Here is a 22,809-nt window from a genome sequence, read left to right as displayed (position 1 = left end):
GGAACAAACGTCACTGTTTGTGTCAATTACCTCAAGCAAGGCACTAATTACCCACTTGTACTCGGACTCCTCTGTAATTAGACTGTAAAACACTGATGTGCATTGTAAGTGCCTCAGTGACTTCCCAATTCCCAGCCTCGGAGAGAACTGCATTGTAATTATTCCTACATTTCTAGGTAAGAGCATGAACTAAAGCAGCACCAACAGCCTTACCAACAAGACAGTAAGACCTATGATGCTGCTTAGAAACCCAGAATTCCTTGGCCGGGTTTCAAAGCTGTGGCCTAAATAATCCCTGTTAAAATATTTTGAAAATAAATGTTTAACCAGAATAGGAATCAGGTATTTCCAAACACACGAAGCAGGAAGAACAACACACATGATGTCAAAAAGCTCCCATGCAGAATCAGAGGCTACTGTTCTAGCTCTAATTCTCAGGACCCTTGAACAATGGGCAGGGACCCTTTTTTCCCAGGAAGGAACCACCTTCAAAAGTGAGGGAAATATTCTCGAGTTTCTAATGACACAGGATTAAACATTACTGTAGAGTCGGTAAAAGCTACATGAAGTCCCACCTCTGCCGTGCCGTTTCCCACGGCTTTCCCATGCGGTTACCCATCACCCCATGTGCCAGGAGGGAGGAATCAGACAGAAGGGAAGGTCGGGAAGCCCTGTACTGCATGCTCTGCCGCGATTCTCTGATTCTCTCTAGGGACACGTGAACACTGCTTTCAAAATAAATGTGTTGCCACAGCAATACGAGCCAGAGGTTGTCTCAAGCTCTTTACATATATTATCTTATTTAATCCTCACAATGATAGTGAGAAGTAAGCAATGTGGTCACTGTCTCACCAGTGAGGAATCTCAGGTGACATAACCAACCCAAAGTCACCGATGACAAGTGGCAGGGCTAGGATCTGAACCACTAGAACAGAGTGGCGAGAGTGAACGTGTGTGAGAGAGAGGGAAGGGAGGGGGAAGGGAGGGGGAAAGGAGGAGAGAGGCAGCAAGACCAATGACCCACACATTTATTTTTTATTCACTATCATCTACTTAACACTTAACGTTGTCAGACCTGAACATCAGAGCCCTGGCACCGGTATCAACTATGCTAGTGGTGCTCTGTAAACACTGATCTTATTTTGGAGGAAAGGAGGGTGTGGTTACCCAAGAACACAGATTTGGTTCAAATCCTGGTTCTGACACTGGGATGATTCTTGCCAAGTTGCTTTCTCTCTCTGAGCCTTACTTTTCCGTCTAGGAAATGGGAATAACAACTCCTGCCTTAAAGAACTGTTGTTGGAATCAAGTAAGAAAGGATTTGTAAAGGGGTTAAAGAACAAATGGCATATCAGCTGACCACCTGACCCGACAGCCTGGCTCGGTTTCCCACGCTCCCTGAAACCTCCACCTCCCACAAACATCAATACTGCCCTTCCCCAAGCCAGGCACTGCCTGGGACTTTTGATGATCACACACTGTTTTGCATTTTATGTTACTGTTTTGAGTTGTATATTTCACCTCCCAAACGTACGCTCCAATATGGCAGAAATCATGTCCATCCTTAAACCTCCACAGTTCTTTGCATAATGTTGAACATTCATTCATCCATTTTTACTTTCATTCTTTCATTAAATAAGTAGTCCCTGAACTCCTACAATGTACCAGACACTGTTCCAGGCACTAGGGTAGTACAATAAGTGAAATCTGCATAGCCCCTGCCTCCACGGGGCCTGCAACAGAGCGAGAGAGCGCCCACTCTGACCATAACTATATGGTTACAAACCCCATGCAGGGGCTTACAGAAGAACCACGAGGTCTTTAGGATCTGACTTAGGCTGGGAGGGAGGGAGAAAGAGGCATCCTTGAGGACCTGGTGCGCAAGTTGCCTTTAGAGAGATGAGTAAGAAGGAGCCAGGGAACGAGCCAGGGAGAAGCAGACAGAGGCACAGCCTGGGTTAGGAGCTGAGTGGGTCAGTGCTCTGGATGCTGGAGCACGGACGCACCATGGGACTGAGGAGAACACCGTGAGCGCTGAGACTGGAGAGGCAGCGGGAGCCAGGAGACCCCGCCACGCTGCAGGGTTTGGATCATCCCCTCAGTGCAGTGGAAGCACCTGTGCAATAAATACAATTTTAATTGAACTGCCAGGATCCATCCTGAGTAGTATATAAGTGAGGGGAAAATCCAAATACTTGGAGAGTAAAACTAGTGTGGTCTCCGAGTTCATTCTCATTCCTATTGCCACAGATCTTATAATACCTTAATTTCCCACGAAACAGGAACATGGTCACTGAGACTTTGGACTGAAAGCTGAAATCCAACACTGACTGTAGACAGAATTTTATGAATTGCTAAAATCTACACTATTTCTCACCCTAATCCACTCGCCCTGCTACATAAATCGCAGCCTAAATGAAATGGCCATTATTTCAGATGCTGTGGTTTATGACATTTCTATGAGAAAATCGAGCTATTTTGGATAGTATGCTGCTTGTCTCCTTACCTGCTTCATAGGACGGAGGGAACCAATTGTTTTCCATCCACTGAACGCTGTCCAATTTGGGATCTCATTGGGCTCGAGTAGGATTTGTCTTCCCAAGAAATTGGATCCTTCATAAGCTATCCACCTATATGAGAGCAGGAAAGAAAAGAAGGGCTTCAAAACAAAAGGCAGTCCCTAGATTACAACATGTGGGGTTCATTTTTTAACATCTAGCTTTGTAAATACTTTTAAGAAAAAAGTACGTAGTTCTATTTTTTAACAGAAAAAGCAGGGATGACAAGTAGAAAGCCCACTGGACTGGGGCTCAGAAGATGTGGACTCGTTAGGACTCTGGTTTCTTTACTTCCAAACCAAGGTTCCCTCCAGCTCCAAAATTCCGTCTTCCTTTGAGAATACTATCATTTTTTACATCTTAAATTTCAAAGACAGACCCCTCACTATTACTCAGTTCAAAACACTGGTTTATTCTCCCACTCACAGGCTGATCATCACGTGTCCTTCAGGGCCCCCAAAGTGCCTCTGAGGACAACTTAAAACCATCCACAGAAATCCCACCTCGCTCTCACTTCAGGGCCTGGCTCCTGTGCAAATCCTTCTCAACACCCCGGGGCCTTCAACTCAGGTGAACCTGAGGTGTGTGACTGTGCACAGGGCTTTGAGATGCACGTCAGGAGTCTCGACGTTGCATGAGACAGTCGCGCCCATTCTTCTATGGAGTCACACTGGCTGCTTTTCCACAGCAACGAAAGGTTGAACATTTGTGACAGAGACGACCCACAACCTGAAAAGCCTGCCTAGGCCTTTCCAGAAAAAGTCTGCCATGCCCTGCTTTAGGTGGTTGTCAAGCTGGACAGCTAAGGAAAGGACACAGGGATCACCAAGAGGACTGGAATTATCAACAGGACTTGAGGTCACCTCAAGCAGCACCTTCAGAAAGTACGTGTGGAGGACACGGGTCTGCTTTGCTTGGTTCACACCAAGCACCTGCTCCCCAAACTCAGATCGGCCTCTGCTAAACGATGGATGGAGGACCAGCATGAGACACAGAGGCCCGTCCACTTCTCCTGCTTTGCAGGTGCTTTAAACGGCAGGGAAGTTTCAGTTACATACCTGGGCAAGGTTTTAATAAACTGCTCCTCATTATACATTAACCTAAGCGAGTTGCACAGCTGAAAAGCTGTGAGGGGTGGTGAACTAAAGCACGGCCCCTGTTAGCATCACAGATCATAGATATGGAATAACATGGGGATTAAACAAAACTAAACAAAACCCGCCACTGTGGGTAGCTGGCTGGCTGTGCACTGAGCAGTCTTCTACAAGCCGTCTGCAGCTGAAGAAACCCTTCAGACAGTCTTTACTACTCCCTATTCTCTGCACCAGTCTCTTACAGAAAATCCAGAGCAGTCAGAGCAGTGAGAGCAGGTGGAAAGCAAGTAAGAAAGTCAAGGTAAAATGGCACTAGTTTTGTACAGAAGAGCGAAATGAGACGGTGCCAAGTCTTCAGAGATGGGTCAATAAATATCAGTTCTACTTAGGAATGCAAAGAAATAAATGTACAAAAATGCTGTGAAATGTATAAAAATCCAGGGATATGGAATACAGTTCGGAGTTAAGGGTTAAATACACTAGAATATAATATGGGGGTTATTACACTTAGAGCAAATTCATTTACGTTTCATGAACACCAAACTACGTGAAGTGCTTTGCAGAAAAAAACTGAAACTGCTATTACATGTGAGTAATACAAAAACCATTTATTACAACGGTTGACTGAATTTTCAAGTCAATTTATATTCTTGGCTTTCTCTTTCATTATCTGCAGATAGTTAAACATGCAGAGTTGATTATCACACAACTTAAAAGTCATAGGAAATAAAAACAACCCTCTTCATATTAATCACCAAGGGCTGTGTGTGTTCTTTCAGTGGATGTTTGGTTCCCAGCACCAGCCATGCAGGAAGAGGGCAGGCCCCTCATCTGTCAGGCCTTTACCATTCTGTTCCAAATAGAAATGAGGTCCTGGCCAGTTTGGCTCAGTGGTTAGAGCGTCGGCCCGTGGACTGAAGGGTCCCGAGTTTGGCTGGGCCAAAGGCACTTACCTCTGTTGCAGGCTCAATCCTCTGCCCTGGTTGGGGTGCATGCGGGTAGCAACCAATCGATGTGTCTCTCACATCAATGTCTCTCTCTCTCTCTCTCTCACCCACCCCCCCCCCACTATCTCTGAAAAAGCAATGGAAAAATATCCTTGGGTGAAGGTTAAAAAAATATAGATATGCAAAGTTCACACCTAATTCATGCATCCTTAATTTTTTCATTTCTTTTCTTAAGGTGATCTCCCCAGACTGTAAAAGTGCAGGCTCCAGACAGCCTGGGTCCCCCTGACCCGACCCAACCTGAGTGAGCAGCAAGGCTGGCAGACAGGCTCACTCGAACCCAGGTGCTCCCAACACGGAAACAAGCACCTGGAGCAAACAGCCCTAGAACACATGAGATGTCAAATCAAAACACGGTGAAACACCACTAGTCTCATACATAGTTGCTTGTCTTAAACAGTCAATAGTCTCAACCCAAGTTGCTGACTTGATCAGGTTCCTGTGAGCTCAACTGGTCACAGTCATCTGGTCGACCTGCTCTGCGACACACACTCTGAGCACAGGGCAGCCCTTCTCCCCCACAGGGCTCTTTCCCCAGGAGGCATGGGCCAGGGTCGTCTTTTAAACAGGAACTACCGGTGTAACACCGAGACAGAGGAGTAAGAGCACCGTCAGATAAAACACCAACAGCAGCGGGGGGATAAAAAGCTACCTTGCGACTCTCCGTTGACAGTGGCGGGACCAGGCCAAGCCCCCCTCCCGTACTTACAGCCCACTTTTCACCCACACGGACTGGGTGTAGAAGTGCAGGTCCTTGTTCAGAACAGAGTTCACAGCCTCTTCTAGGTGTAACTCTCTTCCCTCACAATGCTCCAGAGCAAAAAGGCTGATGGAGGGTTCTTCGAACACCTAGCAGCACAAAAGGGAGGAAGCGTCAGCGTGCGGGGTGACCACGGCTGCCCCCCGACACCCCAGGCAGAGCTCCGGGGACCCTGGCTCCACCGTATTCCCAAATGCATAGTTTTCTGCTCTTCCCTCTAAAGATGTTACAGTCGGGACTGCACTGGAGAGATGAGATTCCACTAATTTTTATTCCTTTAAAAATTAAAATCGGTTTCAGAAAACTAACTTAATTTCATAATAAAAGTGGACACCTCCTTCCAATCACATGTGAGGGCTGGCTATGCTGTGATTCAGACCACATTTTGATCCTGCCAATGCTCTTAGCTGGCAACAGAATGAACACGGATCAGAGTGGCATCCTCGCTTCCCAGGAGCCGCAGGAGCAGCCGCCGAGAACGCAGGCTTTATGGCTCTGGGCTCTTAGAAACATTCCTGGGGGAGGAGGCACTTTTAATTTACCAATAATAAGCCAGAATGCACAGGGATGGGGGCGAGTTGTGCACTGGAAGCAAGTATTTCCCCAAACCCTTCATGTCAGACAAGAACAGAATCAATATTGCTCTTTTCTGTTCCTCAGTATATGCAAGACACCAGGCCAGGAGGCCAGGAGGCTTTGGGGGGTGAGAAATCAGTGTCTATCTTGTGGTAAATATTTTAAAGTCTCTTGTGAGCCAAAAATGTTTTTCTCTATTTTTTGTGGGTGGAGTCTGTTCAATATTTATTTATTAAGGCAAATTAATTCTTTTGTTTTTCACATTTTTGAGACCTTAGCACAAGTCCTGGCAAGGATGGAGAAAAAGGAGCCCTCGTCCACTGACGGTGAGATTGTAAATTAGTGTATTTCTCAAAAAATTAAAAGCAGACCTGCCATATAATTTAGTAATTCCACTTCTGGGTGTTTATCCAGTGAAAACAAAAACACTAATTGGAAGAGACAATATGTACCCCTTGTTCACTGCAGCATTACTAGTAACAGCCAAGATATGGATGAAGCCTAGATGTCCATCATTAGATGAATGGATAAGGAAGATGTGATCTCTCTCTCTCTCTCACACACACAGGAATATTTGTCAGCAATACAGAGTAATGAAGTCTTGCCATTTCCAACAACATGGATAGACCTGGAGGATATTATGCTAAGTGAAATATATCAGACAGACAACAAATACCATATGTTCCACTTATATGTGGAATATAAAAAACAAAATAAAGCCCGGCTGGGTGTGGCTCAGCAGTTGAGCGTCGACCTAGGATCCAGGAGATCGGGGTTTGATTCCTGGTCAGGGCACATGCCTGGGTTGTGGGCTTGATCCCCAGTCGACGGTGTGAAGGAGGCAGCTGATCAATGACTCTCTCATCATTGATGTTTCTATCTCTCTCTCTCCCTCTCCTTTCCTCTCTCTGAAATCAATAAAGATACATTAAAAAAATAAAAATAAAGAAACAACAACAAAAAAGAGAAACAGACCCCAGACTGACAGATCTCAGAGGGAAGGCGGGGGTGGGGGGGTGGGGGAGAGGGTGGGGAGAGATTAACCAAAGAACGTATATGCATAAATGCATAACCCATAGGTACAGACAATGGTGTGGAGAAGGCCTCGGGGTGGGGGTGGATGCCGGGTGGAGGGGATCAATAGGGGAAAAAAGGGGACATCTGTAATATTTTCAACAACAAAGATAAATTAAAAAAAAAAAAAGAGAAACAGACCCATAGATATAGAGAACTAGCTGATGGTTGCCAAAGGGAAGGGGGAGGGAAGGGGGAGGGAGGGAGGGAGGGAAGGTGGGACTAAAAAATAAATAGGAAGTGAAAAAGAATGAAAAATTGGGTAACAGGCCTGCTCCACATGTGGGCTACGGGCAAACTGGCAGGAAGCCCCCATAGAAAGATGCCAAGAGAGGCTTTATGCCAGCTCTGACGACACTCCCAGTATTCCTTGTTTAAACAGGAAAACCTCTGAGTGGGTAAGGGACCATCCCAGCCAGCTATTTCCCAGTCAGAGATAGGATCCCTTCCTCCTTGGGGGAAAAAAAATAAATTTTGATAAAGAGAAATAAAGGAAATTGACCTGAGGTGTTAACAAAATAAAAACAAAGAAGACATCAAGGCACCATCCTTGTGTTCGAGGCATTACTAACTAGTAGCTAAATCAGGACAACTGCACAGGTACTGGAGCCTAATTCAGGGTGGGAAAGGGTATGCCCCGTGAGAGGACTTGGAGGAAGGCTAGGTTATTTTTAGCAGAAAGGAGCAGGAATCGAGGCAGGTTCATGGATGTGGTAGCGTGTGAGCTCCGTCTAGAGGAGGCAATGGATTTGGAGGGGCAGGGGAAAGTCGAGGGAAGGCGCTCTGTATAAAGGAAGGGAGACAGAAGCTGCCGGGGGGTGTTGGGGGAACAGCAAGTCGACCCATTAGCTAGACTACAGAATCCAACAGACACAGTGCCACGTGCTCCCACTGTTGCTCCCGTCCACTGAGCTGCCCGCTTCTCCTCCCAGCGAGAGGACGGAGACTGTCGCTGCAGTGGGGGGTCCTCGGAGGCTTCAGGGCTGGGGAAGAGGGCTGGCCTGAGTACCTGCAGCCTGGTACACGAGAAGCACAGCGCGGGCAGCAGCAGGCACTGGGCACGGTCAGCAAAGGACTGACTCTCACAACGGACCCGCACAAATACCTCCACCGAGTAAAATGAGTCGCGAAAGCGTTCTTTGCAAAAGTGTAAGGATCAGCAAAGGATCGGGAATGAGTTAAAAGTCCATCCAGAGGGGACCGGCTCTATACAGCTGTAAAAAACGAGGAGATCTTTATGAAAGATCTCTAAGACGTACCCTTCAGAAGCAAATACTAAGTGAGGAATAGCGTACAGCGGGACACTGCCTACGTTACCACGATGAAAGGAAGGGAAATTTAAAGACATGGGCACACATACAGGGTAGGGCAAAAGTGGGTTTACAGCTGTGACTACACAACAGTTTATTCCTGTATTATTATTTATTCATCAGTGTTATTTTTCCATGCAAACAACTGTAAACCTACATTTGCCCCACCCTGGATGTGTGTTTGTATATATATTTAAAAAGGTTCTTGAAACAACAAATATAAAACTAACCATGACTACCCTTTAGTAGGATAGGATCTGAGAGGGAAAAGGGCACAAGTAGGAGCCAAGTTTCTTACTATATGCCTTTTGGTACTTTTTGAACCAGGAGAGTATGTTGTTTATTCAAAAATTTAAATAGGTAATTATGCTTGTCTGTCTGTGTTCCTTCAGGAAGTGTATCTGGCAACAACCTGAGCGAAGGAAAGAGAACGAAGTAAAGGGAGTGGCATGGGGGGACACCCCAGGCCAAAGACAGGGAGCCAGGCAGGCGTACCACGGGGCGGGGCGGGAGGCTAGGGCCGGTAAGGGTGGCCAGGAAAACCATCACAGGAGCAAAGCGACAGGACAGACAAGGGGAGGGAGGGAGGGAGGGAGGGAGGGGCGCGGGAAGTGTGAAGGGGGGGCAGGGTGGGACAGCTTCTCATATATGAGGAAACCTGGAGGGCAAATGTGCTTGGGAGCGAGGAACTTGCACTCAGAAGTGGACGTTTTAACGCTGAGGTAGGGGCTGGATAATCTCAACAGAGCTATTCAGCAAACCCTGGACCTTTTGGTCTGGAGTCCAGGGAAAATTCAGGTGTGGAGACAGTAAGTCTGGGGACTCTCGGGCATGGGTAATAACTGGAGCCAGTTACAGCTGAGAAGATGGAAACGGAAGGACAGAACTGTGCTGATGGACATACGAAGACGGATGCTGATGGAGACAGGCCCGTGGAGCTGACTGAACACAGGACCTAGGCGAGGAAAGTCGAAAGAGAAATCATCGTGGAAGGGGGGAAACTGTAAGTATCAAACACTCCTGCGACACTGAGGAGACTGCGATGAGGCTGTTCGGGTTTGGCAATCAGGAGGCAGCTATACACGGCTGTTTGAGTGGCTTGTTGGAGATGACGGTGGCGTCCAGGTTGCAAGGGCAGAGGGGTGCGGGTGAGACACTGGAGATGGGGTGTGCAGCCTACTTATTAGAAACAGTTTGAGGAGGAGAGGAGTGAGCTAGTGGCCTACAGGCACGCTGGTGAGCACTAGGGCGGTGGTCCTGCAACAGAAAGGAGCTGCGTAACGCCAAGGCAGGAGGGATGGTTCCGGGGAAGGAGCGAGAGGCCCAATCCATCGTCCAGAACTTCTGATGGGAGTCAGCCCATAAATAAAAGGACAGAGAAAGAGTAGCAAGAAATTTTCAGGTTTTAAAAGCCAGTAAGGGTCTGAGTCATTTTCTCTTTACATTATTTGGCAGAGGTTACCTGCTGACCAGGGGAGGTCTGAAGCGCTGCCCACAGAACCTTCTGCAGTGATAGAAATGTTGGCACGCATGCTCTTCCCTACGGAGCTGCTGGCCACACGTGGCCACTGAGCATCTGGCTCCTGTGACCAAGGGACTGAGCTCGTTTTATTAATTCATTCAAATTTAAACAACTACAGGTGGCTAGTGCTAGGGAACTGGATAGTGCAGCGCTAGGGATTAGAGGAGACTGGAAAAGAATGTACTGATCACGGTGAACAGGGAGACAGCAAGCTAAGAGCGAAAAGGTGCCAGGAACACAGATTTCCCTCAATAAATGCCATCAGCCGGGTCAGGGAAGAAATTCAACTCCAGTCACTTAGTGACAGCAGGCAAGATAAGGCACCTCTTCTGCTATCTGCACAATAAAAACTGGAAGCATCCCAACAATTTACAGAATAAATGTACTTCTACGCGCCCAGAACAGTGATGGGTTAGACATGCAGCCAGCAGCAGACTCTCAATCACCCAGAGACTGGTGACTGAAAAGAAACGGACCATCGTTACCAACAGATAAGCTCCAGCTTCACTGCTGAACTCTGTCTACATCTTCAGCCTGCAGCTCTTAAGAAAGCCTTCCAGCTACCTCTTCACACGCTTTACTACTTGTTGAGTCGCTAATTTGTGAGGGAGGGCAAGGAGCCTGGACAGGGCTCACAATCAACCATTGGCAACACTGCCTGAGCAGAGTTCGCTGTGGTAAGAGCTACAGACACCTACGTGAAAGGCATTTAATGGCTAATATTTAGTGGTGTAATTGTCTCATTTAAAAAATTTCATTATTGTTATTTTTTTAGCATTTCTTTTATTTTTAAAATACATTTTTATTGATTTTAGAGAGAGAGGAAGGGAGAGGGAGAGAGACAGAAACATCAATGATGAGAGTCATTAATCAGCTGCCTCTGGCACGCTCCCTACTGGGGATGGAGCCCGAAACCCAGGCTTGTGCCCTGACCATGAATTGAACCGTGACCTTTTGGTGCCTGGGACCATGCTCAATGAACCGAGCCACATGGGCCAGGACTTTGTGTAACTGTTTTAAATCTGAGAGAGGTAAACATGAAATGATGATGAAGATGTGATTTAAATGCTAAGCATTATTCTAAGAAAAACAGTACCTGTGTGCATTTCCCCTCTTTCCTTTGCAGAATGCCTACACAGACATTTTAAAAAAGGCTGTCATTACCCCTCAAATGCCATCAAATTCATTCCCAACTCAAAGATGGCCTAGCAATTGTACATCTAGAAGTTTATCTTAGGGAAACAATGCAAAGTTTGATGGAGGGGGTCACAAAAATGGTTTTAAAATATCAACGCCGGGAGCTTGAGAAAGAACCACAGAAAATGACTGAGATAATATTTTCATGAGTTTATATAGATCACGAAGGCTGCACGAAGGGACCCAATATATAAAGGAGCAGAGGACATAAACCAATAGCACTGACTGAGGAAAAAAAACGACTGACAAAGGCAGACAGATATCAGCAACAACAAATCATCCAGAAGTCCAAGTGCTCAAACTTTTCATCTGAGGACGTCTATTGTTCCCAAGCTTCAGGTCATTCCCTCCCTCCAGGGGTGTGATATATATTGAACTTGACTTTAAGTTATTTAAATTGTGTTAAATGGTCTGAATTTATAGGTATACTTAAATTTATAAATACACTTACTTTATAAATGAACTTAAAGGTTAGGAAGATTATGAGGGTTAATGTAAGTGCTAAAGTGGGCTAGATGGCGGGGGTGGTTAATAGGTAATCATTCAGAAGTAAAGAGTGCTGAAGAACTACTGTAAAATCATATTTTTCTGGCCCTGGGCGGTGTGGCTGAGTTGGGTGGGCATCATCCCATGCAATAAAAGGTCGCAGGTTAGATTCCTGGTCAAGGGCCCATGCCTGGGGTTGCAGGCTCGATCCCCAGTGGGGGGAGTGTGGGAGGCAACCAATCAATGTTCTTTCTCACACTGATGTTTCTCTCTCTCTCTCTCTCCCGTCCCTCTCTTTCTAAAAAGCAATAAACTATTCTTTAAAAAAATACCTTACAAGTGTACATCTATAATCTATTAACACTCAATAAAATAATAACCTGCATATTAAAAATATTTTTAAAAAATAGTATGTTTCTGATACATTTTCAAACACCGAAGTAGGAGGAGATATAAACTATTAATAGTCTTTGAAACTGAAGCTGCCACAGTACTCAAAACTATCCAAGGACAATAGAGACCATCAGAATTTAAGGACAATGTGAGCTCTACAAATCTCTTGGCCTCAGTCTATGCCAACCTAGAAAATAGCCGACCATTCAGAGCCAAAGACCCTTCTCAAGTGTCAGCAGTAACAGGACATTCCTCCTGGGTCAAGTCTAAGTCATGCAAAGAGGATTCAGTTTCTAAAGGGGAGGGTGTGGTTAAGCGAGAAAAATACTTGAGTAAATTTTATAAATGAACTTGCAGTAAGAAAAAAGGGAAAAAACCCATTACTCTACCTCATCTCATAAACTGAACTAAAATTATTTATATATATATATATCCCCATCCACAATCCCTTACCTATAGCTCTGAAATCCAAAAAACTCCAACACTCCAATTACTTTTCCTAATTCATCTGGCAACAAAACCTGACCTGAGTAAGTAGAAGACTATAATATTTATCCAATTTGTGTAGCTACAAATATATTTTGCTACAGAAGTAGGAATGTGTTTAATTATGGGGTGCTGCCCAGAACCTTTCTGGGAGTGTTTTCTTATATGTCATAATATGAACCATATTATTGTTTAAAATATAAAAAACTCCAACTCCCAAAATACATTCAGATAAGGGACTGCACAACTGTAGTCACTCATTTAATTCACACAGCTTCCCTCAGCATGAGTACCATTATCAGGCCAAACAGAGTAAGTGGAAGAGCTGGCATGCGAAACTAGACAGTATGGTCCCAGAGCCTGTGTTCTTAATCCCTATGCTACGGTTCTAACATGTTCTAAGTAACAGTAATTGTGTCATATGGAATATTTCTGATGGGCTGGTGGGCTATTATCTGAAGCACCTGACTTTGTCTTGCTCAGCTGGGCTGTGTGTGTGACCCCTATTGTTACCTACCCCACCAGCTTAACAAGCGTGTCTGCCCCCAAATTTAAAGCTCTGAAACCCTGGGAAAGTACTCTGCTAGAAGGACTACATTTTATCAACACAACTGGATAAAAATTTTAAAATCTAAGTAACTACTAATTTTCGACATTTAAAAACCTACACAGACTTGTATTTTGACACTGCCTAGTTCTCTGAGTTTCAAATCACTGCTTGTATGGAAAAGGTGCTAACAGTAGCTCAGGGTTACATTAATTGGTTAGGTTCTATATATAACATATTATTTTAAAAATATCTAGCAATCAGCCACTAAGAGGAGCCATAACTGTACAGCCGGACAATATCATTTCACCCCTCTTTGCCAAGTGAACTACGGCTGAAAAACGAAGAACAAATGGACTGAATTCAAGGGAAGTAACCATAATGTACACCTCAAATACCACTCCATTCCAGAGAAATACCAAACTGCGTGCTGGCAAAAAATGTTATTTGGCCTGTTTAAAACGAAATCATATAAACACCTTCAGCCTATCAAATCTTGATGTTGCACAGTAAGTATTAATTGTTGTCTATGAGCTGTTATATCGACTGCTTATCGTGTGCTAAAGGCTTAACATGCAATAGCTCATTTAATCTTCACATTTTATTAGAAGAGCGAGCTGAGGGTTAGAGCTGTCGGAAGAGTGCCCAGGTCACGCGGCTAACAAGTAGTCTGTCACGCTCCCAAACCAAACTCTTGGCGAGCGAACTGTGATCCTCTGCATGGAGCCTCTCTCACTTGCCTTGGAAAACCAGTTTCATTTTGGCTCTGCCTTTCTAACTGGTCATCTTCCTTTCCACCCCTCTTTAGAAAAAAAGTTATAATACACTTCAAAAAGAATGAATAATATATAGACGACCATGTACCCAACACCCAAAAGTAACACATTTAAATTTTACTACAGTTGTATCAAATTGTATAAATAAGTAAAACGTTAACAGTGCAGCTGAATTTTAATTCCCCGCCTCCCTAGAGGTAACCACTATGCTGAAATTGTGAATCCTTCCAGCTCATGTTTTTATACTTTACTAATGGTTACGCATCCTTTGTTTTTAAATTTCACAGAAATGTATCTTACTGTATACATTCATCTTGCTGTAACATCCTTTAGCAACACATGTAGCTCACCTGCACTCACTGTAACTGCGGTCGTGCTTTCCTTACAGGGATGCGCTGTGGCTTGCTCCATCCATCACTGCAGTGACAAACATCCTCATTTTTCCTCCCCCCATCACAAGTCACACTCCTCCTACTAGCTGCGAATGAATCATCCCACTTCTCTGCCACTAAATCATACCTTGGTGTTGTCAGATTTTTGAATGTTTGTATCTAAAGTAAGGTAATGCGACCTAATTATCGTTTTAATTTGCACTTATATTATCACCAGTGAGGACATTCACCCTCTGAATGTCCTCAGCCATTTTTTCTCTCTTCTATGAACTGTCTATTCATATCCTCTGTGGAGTTTGGAAATAGGTTTTTCTTTTTTCTCAACTGACTGGGAAAAGCTCTTTTTATATTCTATACACTAAACCTCTGTAGGATGTAAGGGCTGCAAATGTATTCTAGCCTGTAGCTTGCTGTGGTGGCTGAATAATTAATGCGCTCTCTCCTCTACCTGAGCCCCTAAAAATGTCCACATCCTAATCCCTGAAACCTGTGAATGTTACCAGACATGGTCAAAGGGACTTTGCAGAGGTGATTAAAAGTTAAGAATCTTGAGGTAGGGATATTAGTCTGCATTATCCAGATAGGCCTAATATAATCACAAGGGTCCACATAAGAGGCAGGGTCAGAGATAGAAGCCAGAGAGACATTAGAGTGATGCACTTTGAAGATGGAAGGGGGCCATGAGCCAAGGAATGCCGGGGACCTCTAGAAACCAGAAAAGGGCAGGAGAGTCTCCCCCATGGCATCTTCCAGAAGGAATGCAATCCTGCTGACACCTTAATTTTACCCCATTAAGACCCTTTTTAGACTTCTGGCCTCCAGACTGCAAGACAGTTTCTGTTGTTAAACCACTAGGTTTGTGGTAATTTCTTACAGCAGCAATAGGACACTAACACACTTGCCTTTTACTGACTTGTATGTCTGGGGATTAAATCCATCCTACTACAATAGCATTAGGGTAGTTTCCTATGTTTTCTTCTAAGTTTTTGTTTTTCATTTTAGGCTGCCATTAATCCCTCTGGAACTTCTTTTTGTGTTTGGAGTAAAGCAAAATTCTAACAATCTTTATCCATGTAAAGGGCCAACTGTCTCAACACCATTTATTTAACAGTCATAACAGCCCCACTGTAATGCTGTTTCTGCCACTTTCCCAATTCTGTTACTTACATAGGTCGGTTTCTCCTATGCTCTCCCATGCTACTGCTCTGCTTCTCTCTCTGGTATCAGCATCCAGTGTCTTAGTTATTAGGCTGTAGATGAAATATGTTTGGTAGGACACGTGATCTTGCCTGTTGTTCTTCGTATCTCGGCTATTTTGGACCCCTATTTCTTTTCAAATTAATTTTAGGATAAGCTTGTTTTGTTACCCTCTAAAAAAAGAAAAACTTCTGTAAGCATTTTGCCTGAATTTGTATTACAGTGGTACCTTGGTTTTCAAATGTCTTCGTTGATGAACATTTCGGTTTATGAACACCGTAAACCCGGACATAAATGCTTCAGTTTTTGAACACACCTCGGAAGTCAAACATGCCACATGGCTTCCGCTGAGTGCAAGATCCTGAGGCCTGGCTGTCAGCTGTTGAGTCCTGAGCACCCGCACAACTCAGAGGTGATATTTGGGCTTATTTGGTAACTGTGTGCAATCAATCTGTGCTCATCTCATCTCAGGAGTACCCTTGCAACCAATTTGTTTTTGTGACTGTGTGCAATCAATCTGTGGTCATGTCATCTCAGGAGCCCTCTGCCAATCACCGCTTGCTGTGAGGAATAGATAAAAGCTTCAAAGCCAAGAGAATCACTAACAGAAAAACAATAGAAGTGAAGAAGGAAATTATTTCTAAACATGAAAGTTGTGTCCGTGTATGTGATCTGGCAACGCAGTCTGGTATGGCCAAGTCTACAATTTGTACCATCTTAAAAAATAAAGAAGCCATTAAAGGAGCCAGTGTTGCAAGAGGTGTTAAAACACAAGACAAAGAACACAGACAACTGAGGAAGTGGAGAAATTGCTTTTCATATGGATAAATGAAAAACAGTTGGCCGGTGACAGCATTTCTGAGAACATGATTTGTGAAAAAGCTTTTCATCTGCATGCTGACCTCATCAAAAACACCCCTGGAACAAGTGCTGAAAAGTGATCTTTTCAAGGCAAGTAGAGGGTGGTTTGAAACGTTTAGGAGAAGTGGCACACACAGTATAGTGAGACATGGTGAAGCTGCCAGGGCCTACAAAGACCGCTGACCAATTTGTCTTGGAATTTAAAGATTATGTGGAGGCAGAGGGTTTCCTTCCCCAACAAGTTTTAAGCTGTGATGAGACAGGCCTCTTTTGGAAGAAAATGCCAAAGAGGACTTACATGACAAAGGAGGAGAAATCACGGCCAGGACACAAGCCCATGAAAGACAGGCTGACCCTTTTATTTTGTGGGAATGCAAGTGGGGATTTTAAGTTGAAGCCTTTGCTAGTCTACCATTCCAAGAACCCCAGGGTATTTAAGAAAAACAATGTCATGAAGAGAAAGCTGCATGTGATGTGGAGGGCAAACAGCAAATCTTGGGTAACCAGGCAATTTTTTATTGAGGGGTTTCATGAAGTGTTCGGGCCAAGTGTAAAAAAATACCTCCAAGACAAAAATCTTTCAATGAAGTGCCTGCCTGTTATGGATACTGCTCCAGTTCACCCTCCAGCTTGGAGGAGGAGTTGACGGAAGAGCTCAGCTTTATCAATGTAAAGCTTTTGCCCCCCAACACGACTCCACTTATCCGGCCCATAGACCAGCAGGTCATATCTAATTTTAAGAAGCTTGACACCAAAGCACTGTTCCAAAGGTGCTTTGAGATGACCTCGAACACAGAGCTAACGCTCAGAGAGTTCTGGAAGAATCATTTCAACATCCTACTTTGCTTCCATCTCATAGACAAAGCACGGAGGGATGTGCCTCACAGAACAGTGAAGTCAGCATGGAAGAAACTGTGGCCAGAAGCTGTCCCTGCATGTGTATTAAAGGATGTTGAACAGGATGCTCCTGTTGCTGAGGATACTGTGTCTCTGGGACAGTCTATGGGCTTGGAAGTGAGTAGTGATGATGGGGAGGGGTCAGTGGAGGACCACAGGACTGAACTTGCCGCAGAAGACCTTCCAGATGTTCTGACGGAGCAGCAACAGGTGGCAACTGAGGAACTGTCCTCGGAGAAGGAGGGAGGAGAAAGTGTTTGTTTCACTGATCAAAGAAATGTGCGCAAAATGGGTTGAAGTGCAAATTTTTGTCGAAAAATATCACCCTGATAAAGCTGCTGTAAGTCATGCCACTAACACTGCCAATGATAACGCTATGTCTCACTTTAGACCAATTTTAAAATATTGGAAAAAGCAAATGTCAATTGAAAAATTTTTAGTGATGAAAAGATCCAGTGAGTCTGAACCAGGTGTCAGTGCTGTAAAGAACCAAGGGAAGGAATGGCAGGAGAGGGGTCACCTACAGTGATTCTGGGAGAGGACCACAGAACACCTGAGCAACAGCCACCTATTGTGATTCTGGTAGGGGACCCCCCCATCCAAACCATGACTATCATCATTGCAGGTAAGAAAAAATTACATTTTCATTTTTATCATCTATAGTACTGTTTTTACACTGTTTATTATTGCTTTTACAGTACAGTATATTGTGCTTATTGCTTTCACGGTGCATCATTTTATGGACCTGTGGTATCATTAGATAGTAAAATTCATGTTAAATTGCTGTTTTACGGGTTGATTTTAAAGGTCTGGGATGGATTAATCCATTTTGCATTACTTTCTATGGGAAATCGCACCTTGGTTTTTGAATGTTTCATAACTCGAACGGTCTTCTGGAACATATTACATTAGAAAACCGAGTTGCCACTGTAATTTGGGGGAAGACTACTTTGAATATTGAATCTTTTCATCTGTAAAAATTTGTATCTCTCCATCTTTTATGTCCTTCAATAATGTTTTTATAATTTTTCCCATATAGGACTTACTTGCCTTGTATTAGATTTAATACTAAGCACCCTATGGTTTAATTGCTATTTATCTTGTACCTTGCAATTTAAAAAAAATTCATATTAGCCCTAATAAGTTATCTGTAGTAGATACTCGACAGTTTTGTTCCTTTTTACTTTTTTTTGGTAGTTTTAATCTTATTAACGTGGCTAGGACTCCAGAATAATGTTCACTAGAAGTGGTAACAGTACAGGCCTTTGTCTTCTGCCTGAATTTAAAGGCTAATGCTTGAAGTGTCTCATTCGGAAGCTGATGTTGGCCTTCATTTTCAAAATATACACAATAGTTAATACTGTTAAGTATATGTGGGCTCGGTGGAAAATTTAATACTAACCAAACCCCTCCAGACCTGTAAAACCACTGCTTCCTTTCATCCTGTGGCTGACTGGGTCTTCTGTTCACAACCGCGTACCTTGTTCAGTGCTCCTGCACAGGACGACTGCCAGTTCCCACTCTGCTTCTCAACATTTGTGTCATCACTGTCATTATTTCATTTGAAGTTTTTCTACAGCCTCTTGCTACAATGTTTCTTTGGCTGTGCCTGTTTAGAGCTGCCAGGATTGGATTATTACTTCAAAGGAGGCCGGTTTCCATGCCAAGCCACCATGGAGGCACTACAGAAGCAGCGCATGCACTGCTGCTCCCATGGAAACATGACAAAACAGGTTACCCCAAACACTACACCAGGCCAATGCTGAAACATTTTATTTAGGTTTTCCACCCACCTCCAGCTCCTAACCCACGGTTTTAGAGACTATTATATAGCATAACCATTCATTCATTCATTCACTCAGTCACTCATTCATTCATTCACTTACTTACTTATTTATTTAATCATCACCCTAAGACATGCTTATTGATTTTGAGAGAGAGGGGAAGGGAGGGAGGTAAGGAGGGAGGGATGGACGGGGAGCGGCAGAGGAAGGGGAGGAAGAAAGAGAGAGAAAGAAAAACATCGATGGGTTGCCTCCCATATACACCCTGACCTGGGACCAAACCTGCAACCTGGGCATGTGCCCTGACCGAGAACTGAACTGGTGACCTTTTGGTGCACGGGATGATGTGCCAACCGACTGAGACACCCTGGCCAGGGCTAGCATAACCTTACTGAAAGCTAATCCACCATCTTATTTCCTCAGACGATGTGAGTCCTAAGGCTGGATACATTATTTTTCATTTCCAATAAGAAATTCCCAAATACTTACTTGCAACAAAGCTGGAGGCTGTCAGAGATTTGAAAATACTTGTTCTAACAGTTTATTTACATATAAGTTAACGGAGTCCAAAAAAACTGATTTGCCCAAGGTCACATTAGTAAGAAGCAAAATGATAAACTATGCTCCCAGCTTTTTTCACTGCAAAATGACTGCCAATGGCGCGCCCACGGACCTCGGAATGTCACGTCTGTACAAATGGAAATCAGCCTGGAGCAAAGTGTCACTGCAAACTTACTGATCTTGTACAGAGATAAAATCTTCAGACTCCTTGCTATTATATACCACCATGACACTTAGCATTAAGTCACAGCAAGTCTGGGAATGCTGACTATAGACAGGCAACACCCTCAGAATTCGACAGTTTTAACTTTAATAAAAGCAAAATCAAAGGATCAGCTCACATACGTATAAAGTCAACTCAACTGGACAGAAACATTCTCTAGAATGAATCCAGAATCCCACCGGACTGTGGCATAGGGAGTGGTGTTAACAAATATAGAGAAACAGGCACATCGATCCCTAACAGAGAACGCGGTAGGAGGAGAGGGGATAGGGAAGGAGTCGGAGCAGCAGGTCAGGCAGAGTGCGCTTAGCATTTTCCAGAGAAAGGTGGCACAGAATCTAGAGAAAGCAAGCAACTGGACCCTGGGGAGTGGGAAAAGTCTCTTTTGCGGAGAATGCTATCCCAGGCAAGCTAATCTCAAGACATCTGCCTCACCCACATCTATGCTCAACAGAAAACCTTCTGATGACTAATTCTGTTTCCACGTTCTTCCAGAGAGGCAGGAAAATGCGCCGGACAGAACCCTCAAGCGTTCGCCAGAACCCACCTGGTACAAATTACCAGCCGACCTTCTGGTTCACACATCAGTCTCACAGGTGTGATCAGCTCGGGGCTCCAGCGCCTCCAGGGCGGGGCATGGTCCACTCCAAGGAAATGCTACCTGCTGAGGCTGACTCTTAGTCCCCCTGTGGGTCTTTGCTGGGATGCCCAAATTCACCTCATATTCCTTCCATTTCCACACCAGACTTACTGCCCAAACAGGTCTTCAACAAGACTTTCCAAAGATTTAAAGCATGCCATGCCAAGGCATTAAGAAAATGAGTGAGCTGTCCCTACACAAACTGAATATACCCTTTAATGAGTTCCTGGAGTGAAAAGGCCGCAGCTCTCGAATCCTTCCCAAGAGGCACCTTCGCCTACCCTGCCTGAGCTCCACTGGGTCAAAACGGGGACGTGCCACCATACTACTTACGCGAAAAACCTCTCTATTTTCACTACTAATTTAAATTATTCATTTTTTGACCTCAGGGATGTAAAAGAATTGCAACTCTTCAGAGAAAAACAGTAATATTCCTCTTTAATTTTGACTCTGTTTCTAAAATTCCCTCCTTGGAAATTTAGTGGGCTTAGCTCACTGAATTAGCAGTCCTATAAAATCCTTTCAAGATGGTACTGTCGTATTAGACCTACATATTTTGCTTTCAGTGTCAATACCAAATAAGTCTCTGTCTGCTGGTTTGACCACTAAAAGTTCCCAAAAAAATTCCTTTCCCAGTCAATGTGGCCTACTTTGCAAAGCCCGTTCAGTTTTGTCAGTAACTGGAAAGAGTGACCAGACCACATTTTTCTCTACAGTTTTCCTCCCACAGACAGGAAGCATCAGGAGCCACTTAGTCTTCCCAAGTTGGTGTCTAAGGGGCCACTGAGAGAGACCAAGGCTTCTATCTTATCCTTGGTAAGACACTATTTTTAGCCTGATACCAAGAATATTCTATCCAGGAATGCCCTGTGAAGTAAGACCACACTGCTTGGTCTGGGATCAATGATCTTGAGTAGGACCATCATCTCCAAAGCCAGCTCTGGCTGGAAGGTCTGAGGGATTCCTGCTACTATGTACGGCTTTGAGTCACCACACTGGCGATCTCTGCTTTGATCAAATGCTCCCAGGGAATCACCATAACCAGACATTGGGAAAATATCCCAGATCCTCACTACTTCCTTTTCATAGGCTCTACCAACTAGGAGCTCAGAATTGATGTCCCAGATGTTTCATGTTTAAAATTCTGAGTAAATATGACAGAAGGGAGAAACCACTTACTCTATAAATGTGGGCCTCCAAGGTGACCTAGATAATTCTGCACAAGCCAGGCAGGAAAGTCCTAGCTTTCCCCCAAACAAGGTTTGAAATCAATACCAGTCATGGGTGAGGCCCTAAAGTAATACTGAGTAGCAGAAAAAGGGTGAGATTTATGTAATAATAAAAAGATCAATTATTTTCATTAAACTATAACAATTATAACCATGATCTAATAGCTAAAACTAATCAAGTGCTCACCATGCACTGGCATTTTACAAGCATCATCTTATTTAATATCCCAGTGTCCTTATAAAGTTATTACCTTCTACAGATGAGGAAACTAAGTAACTTTGTCAATGTTGCCCAAACTGGCTAAAGTACCAAACTGGGTTTAAAAGTCAGGCCTGTATTACCTTAGTTCCTGAGTTTAGCATTCTGCTCAAGAACACAAAAGAACAAAAAACAAAAAAAGAAGGAAAATATTAATGCTACGTTTTGGTTTGACTTCATCAGTAAATCTCAATTTTACAATCCACAATTAAATTGTTCAAATTTTTATACCTGCCCGTGTATCGTTTCTTCCAACTTCACATTCTCATTCATGGTAATTAAACCGGACAAGAAAAGGTCTTATAATTATGCATTCAGCAAAGTACTTACATAGCCAATGGGCTTGAGGGACTTGACTTCAGATGTCGGGCAGCCACAGGAAGTAAGGTCAGCATAGAGGCCTTCTTCTAACACACACTGGTTATTAGAAATGTCCTCTTGGTAATACAGGAGCCAGCTATAAAGACAAGCCGTGGGACATTCCGTCAGACAGAGGCAGCTGGCAGCGTCAGCTCATCACTGTGCTGTGGGAACCGGGGCCGGGGTACCACATAGAAGTCGAGATGCTGACCGGCAGCAAATACCCACCACCAGTTTAAAAAACACAGCTACCACTGTCATTTATTGACTGCTCACCATGTGCCAGACATAGGCTAAGTGCTTTACATAGACTTCACTGTGTCCTCAAAACTTCCATGAGATAAAACTATTAAAATATATTTTAATCCTCACCTGGGTATATGATTTTAATGAAAATTACAGAGAGGAAGGGAGAGAGAGAGAAATATCAATGTGAGAGAGAAGCATCGATTGGCTGCCTCCTGTATGCACCCCGACCAGGGATTGAACGTACAACCTAGGTATGTGCCCTCACTGGGAACTGAGCCCTCAACCTTTTGGTGCATGGGAGGATGCTCCAACCAAACCACACTGGCCAGGACATAAAACCATTACTTTTATAGGCAACACAACACAGGCTT

General features: G+C 44.0%; 2 protein-coding genes across 3 annotated transcripts in view; one reads left to right on the top strand and one right to left on the bottom strand.

Annotated features, from left to right (window-relative positions):
* The window catches only part of RIOX2 (ribosomal oxygenase 2), a 33,682-nt gene extending 30,599 nt beyond the window's left edge, over positions 1 to 3,083 (top strand). The window contains exon 10 of the mRNA XM_087818117.1: positions 2,987 to 3,083. Within this exon, the coding sequence (XP_087674243.1) occupies positions 2,987 to 3,040 (54 nt within the window). The 3' untranslated portion in view covers positions 3,041 to 3,083. The remainder of the gene's footprint in view (positions 1 to 2,986) is intronic.
* CRYBG3 (crystallin beta-gamma domain containing 3) overlaps positions 1 to 22,809 on the bottom strand; it is a 100,781-nt gene that overhangs the window by 6,094 nt on the left and 71,878 nt on the right. For both annotated transcript variants that reach the window (XR_015714664.1, XM_087818113.1), the window contains exons 17-19: positions 22,160 to 22,286; positions 5,369 to 5,508; positions 2,507 to 2,630 (exon numbers count right to left, since the gene is read on the bottom strand). Coding sequence is in view for 1 of the 2 variants with exons in the window: in XM_087818113.1 (XP_087674239.1) it covers positions 2,507 to 2,630; positions 5,369 to 5,508; positions 22,160 to 22,286 (391 nt within the window). In the remaining variant the exon portion in view is untranslated. The remainder of the gene's footprint in view (positions 1 to 2,506; positions 2,631 to 5,368; positions 5,509 to 22,159; positions 22,287 to 22,809) is intronic.

Source organism: Miniopterus natalensis, chromosome 6 (assembly GCF_054644295.1).
Source record: "Miniopterus natalensis isolate mMinNat1 chromosome 6, mMinNat1.hap1, whole genome shotgun sequence".
Taxonomy (NCBI): Eukaryota; Metazoa; Chordata; class Mammalia; order Chiroptera; family Miniopteridae; genus Miniopterus; species Miniopterus natalensis.
Note: the sequence above shows the minus strand (reverse complement) of the source record. Positions and strands in the feature narration are given on the sequence as shown.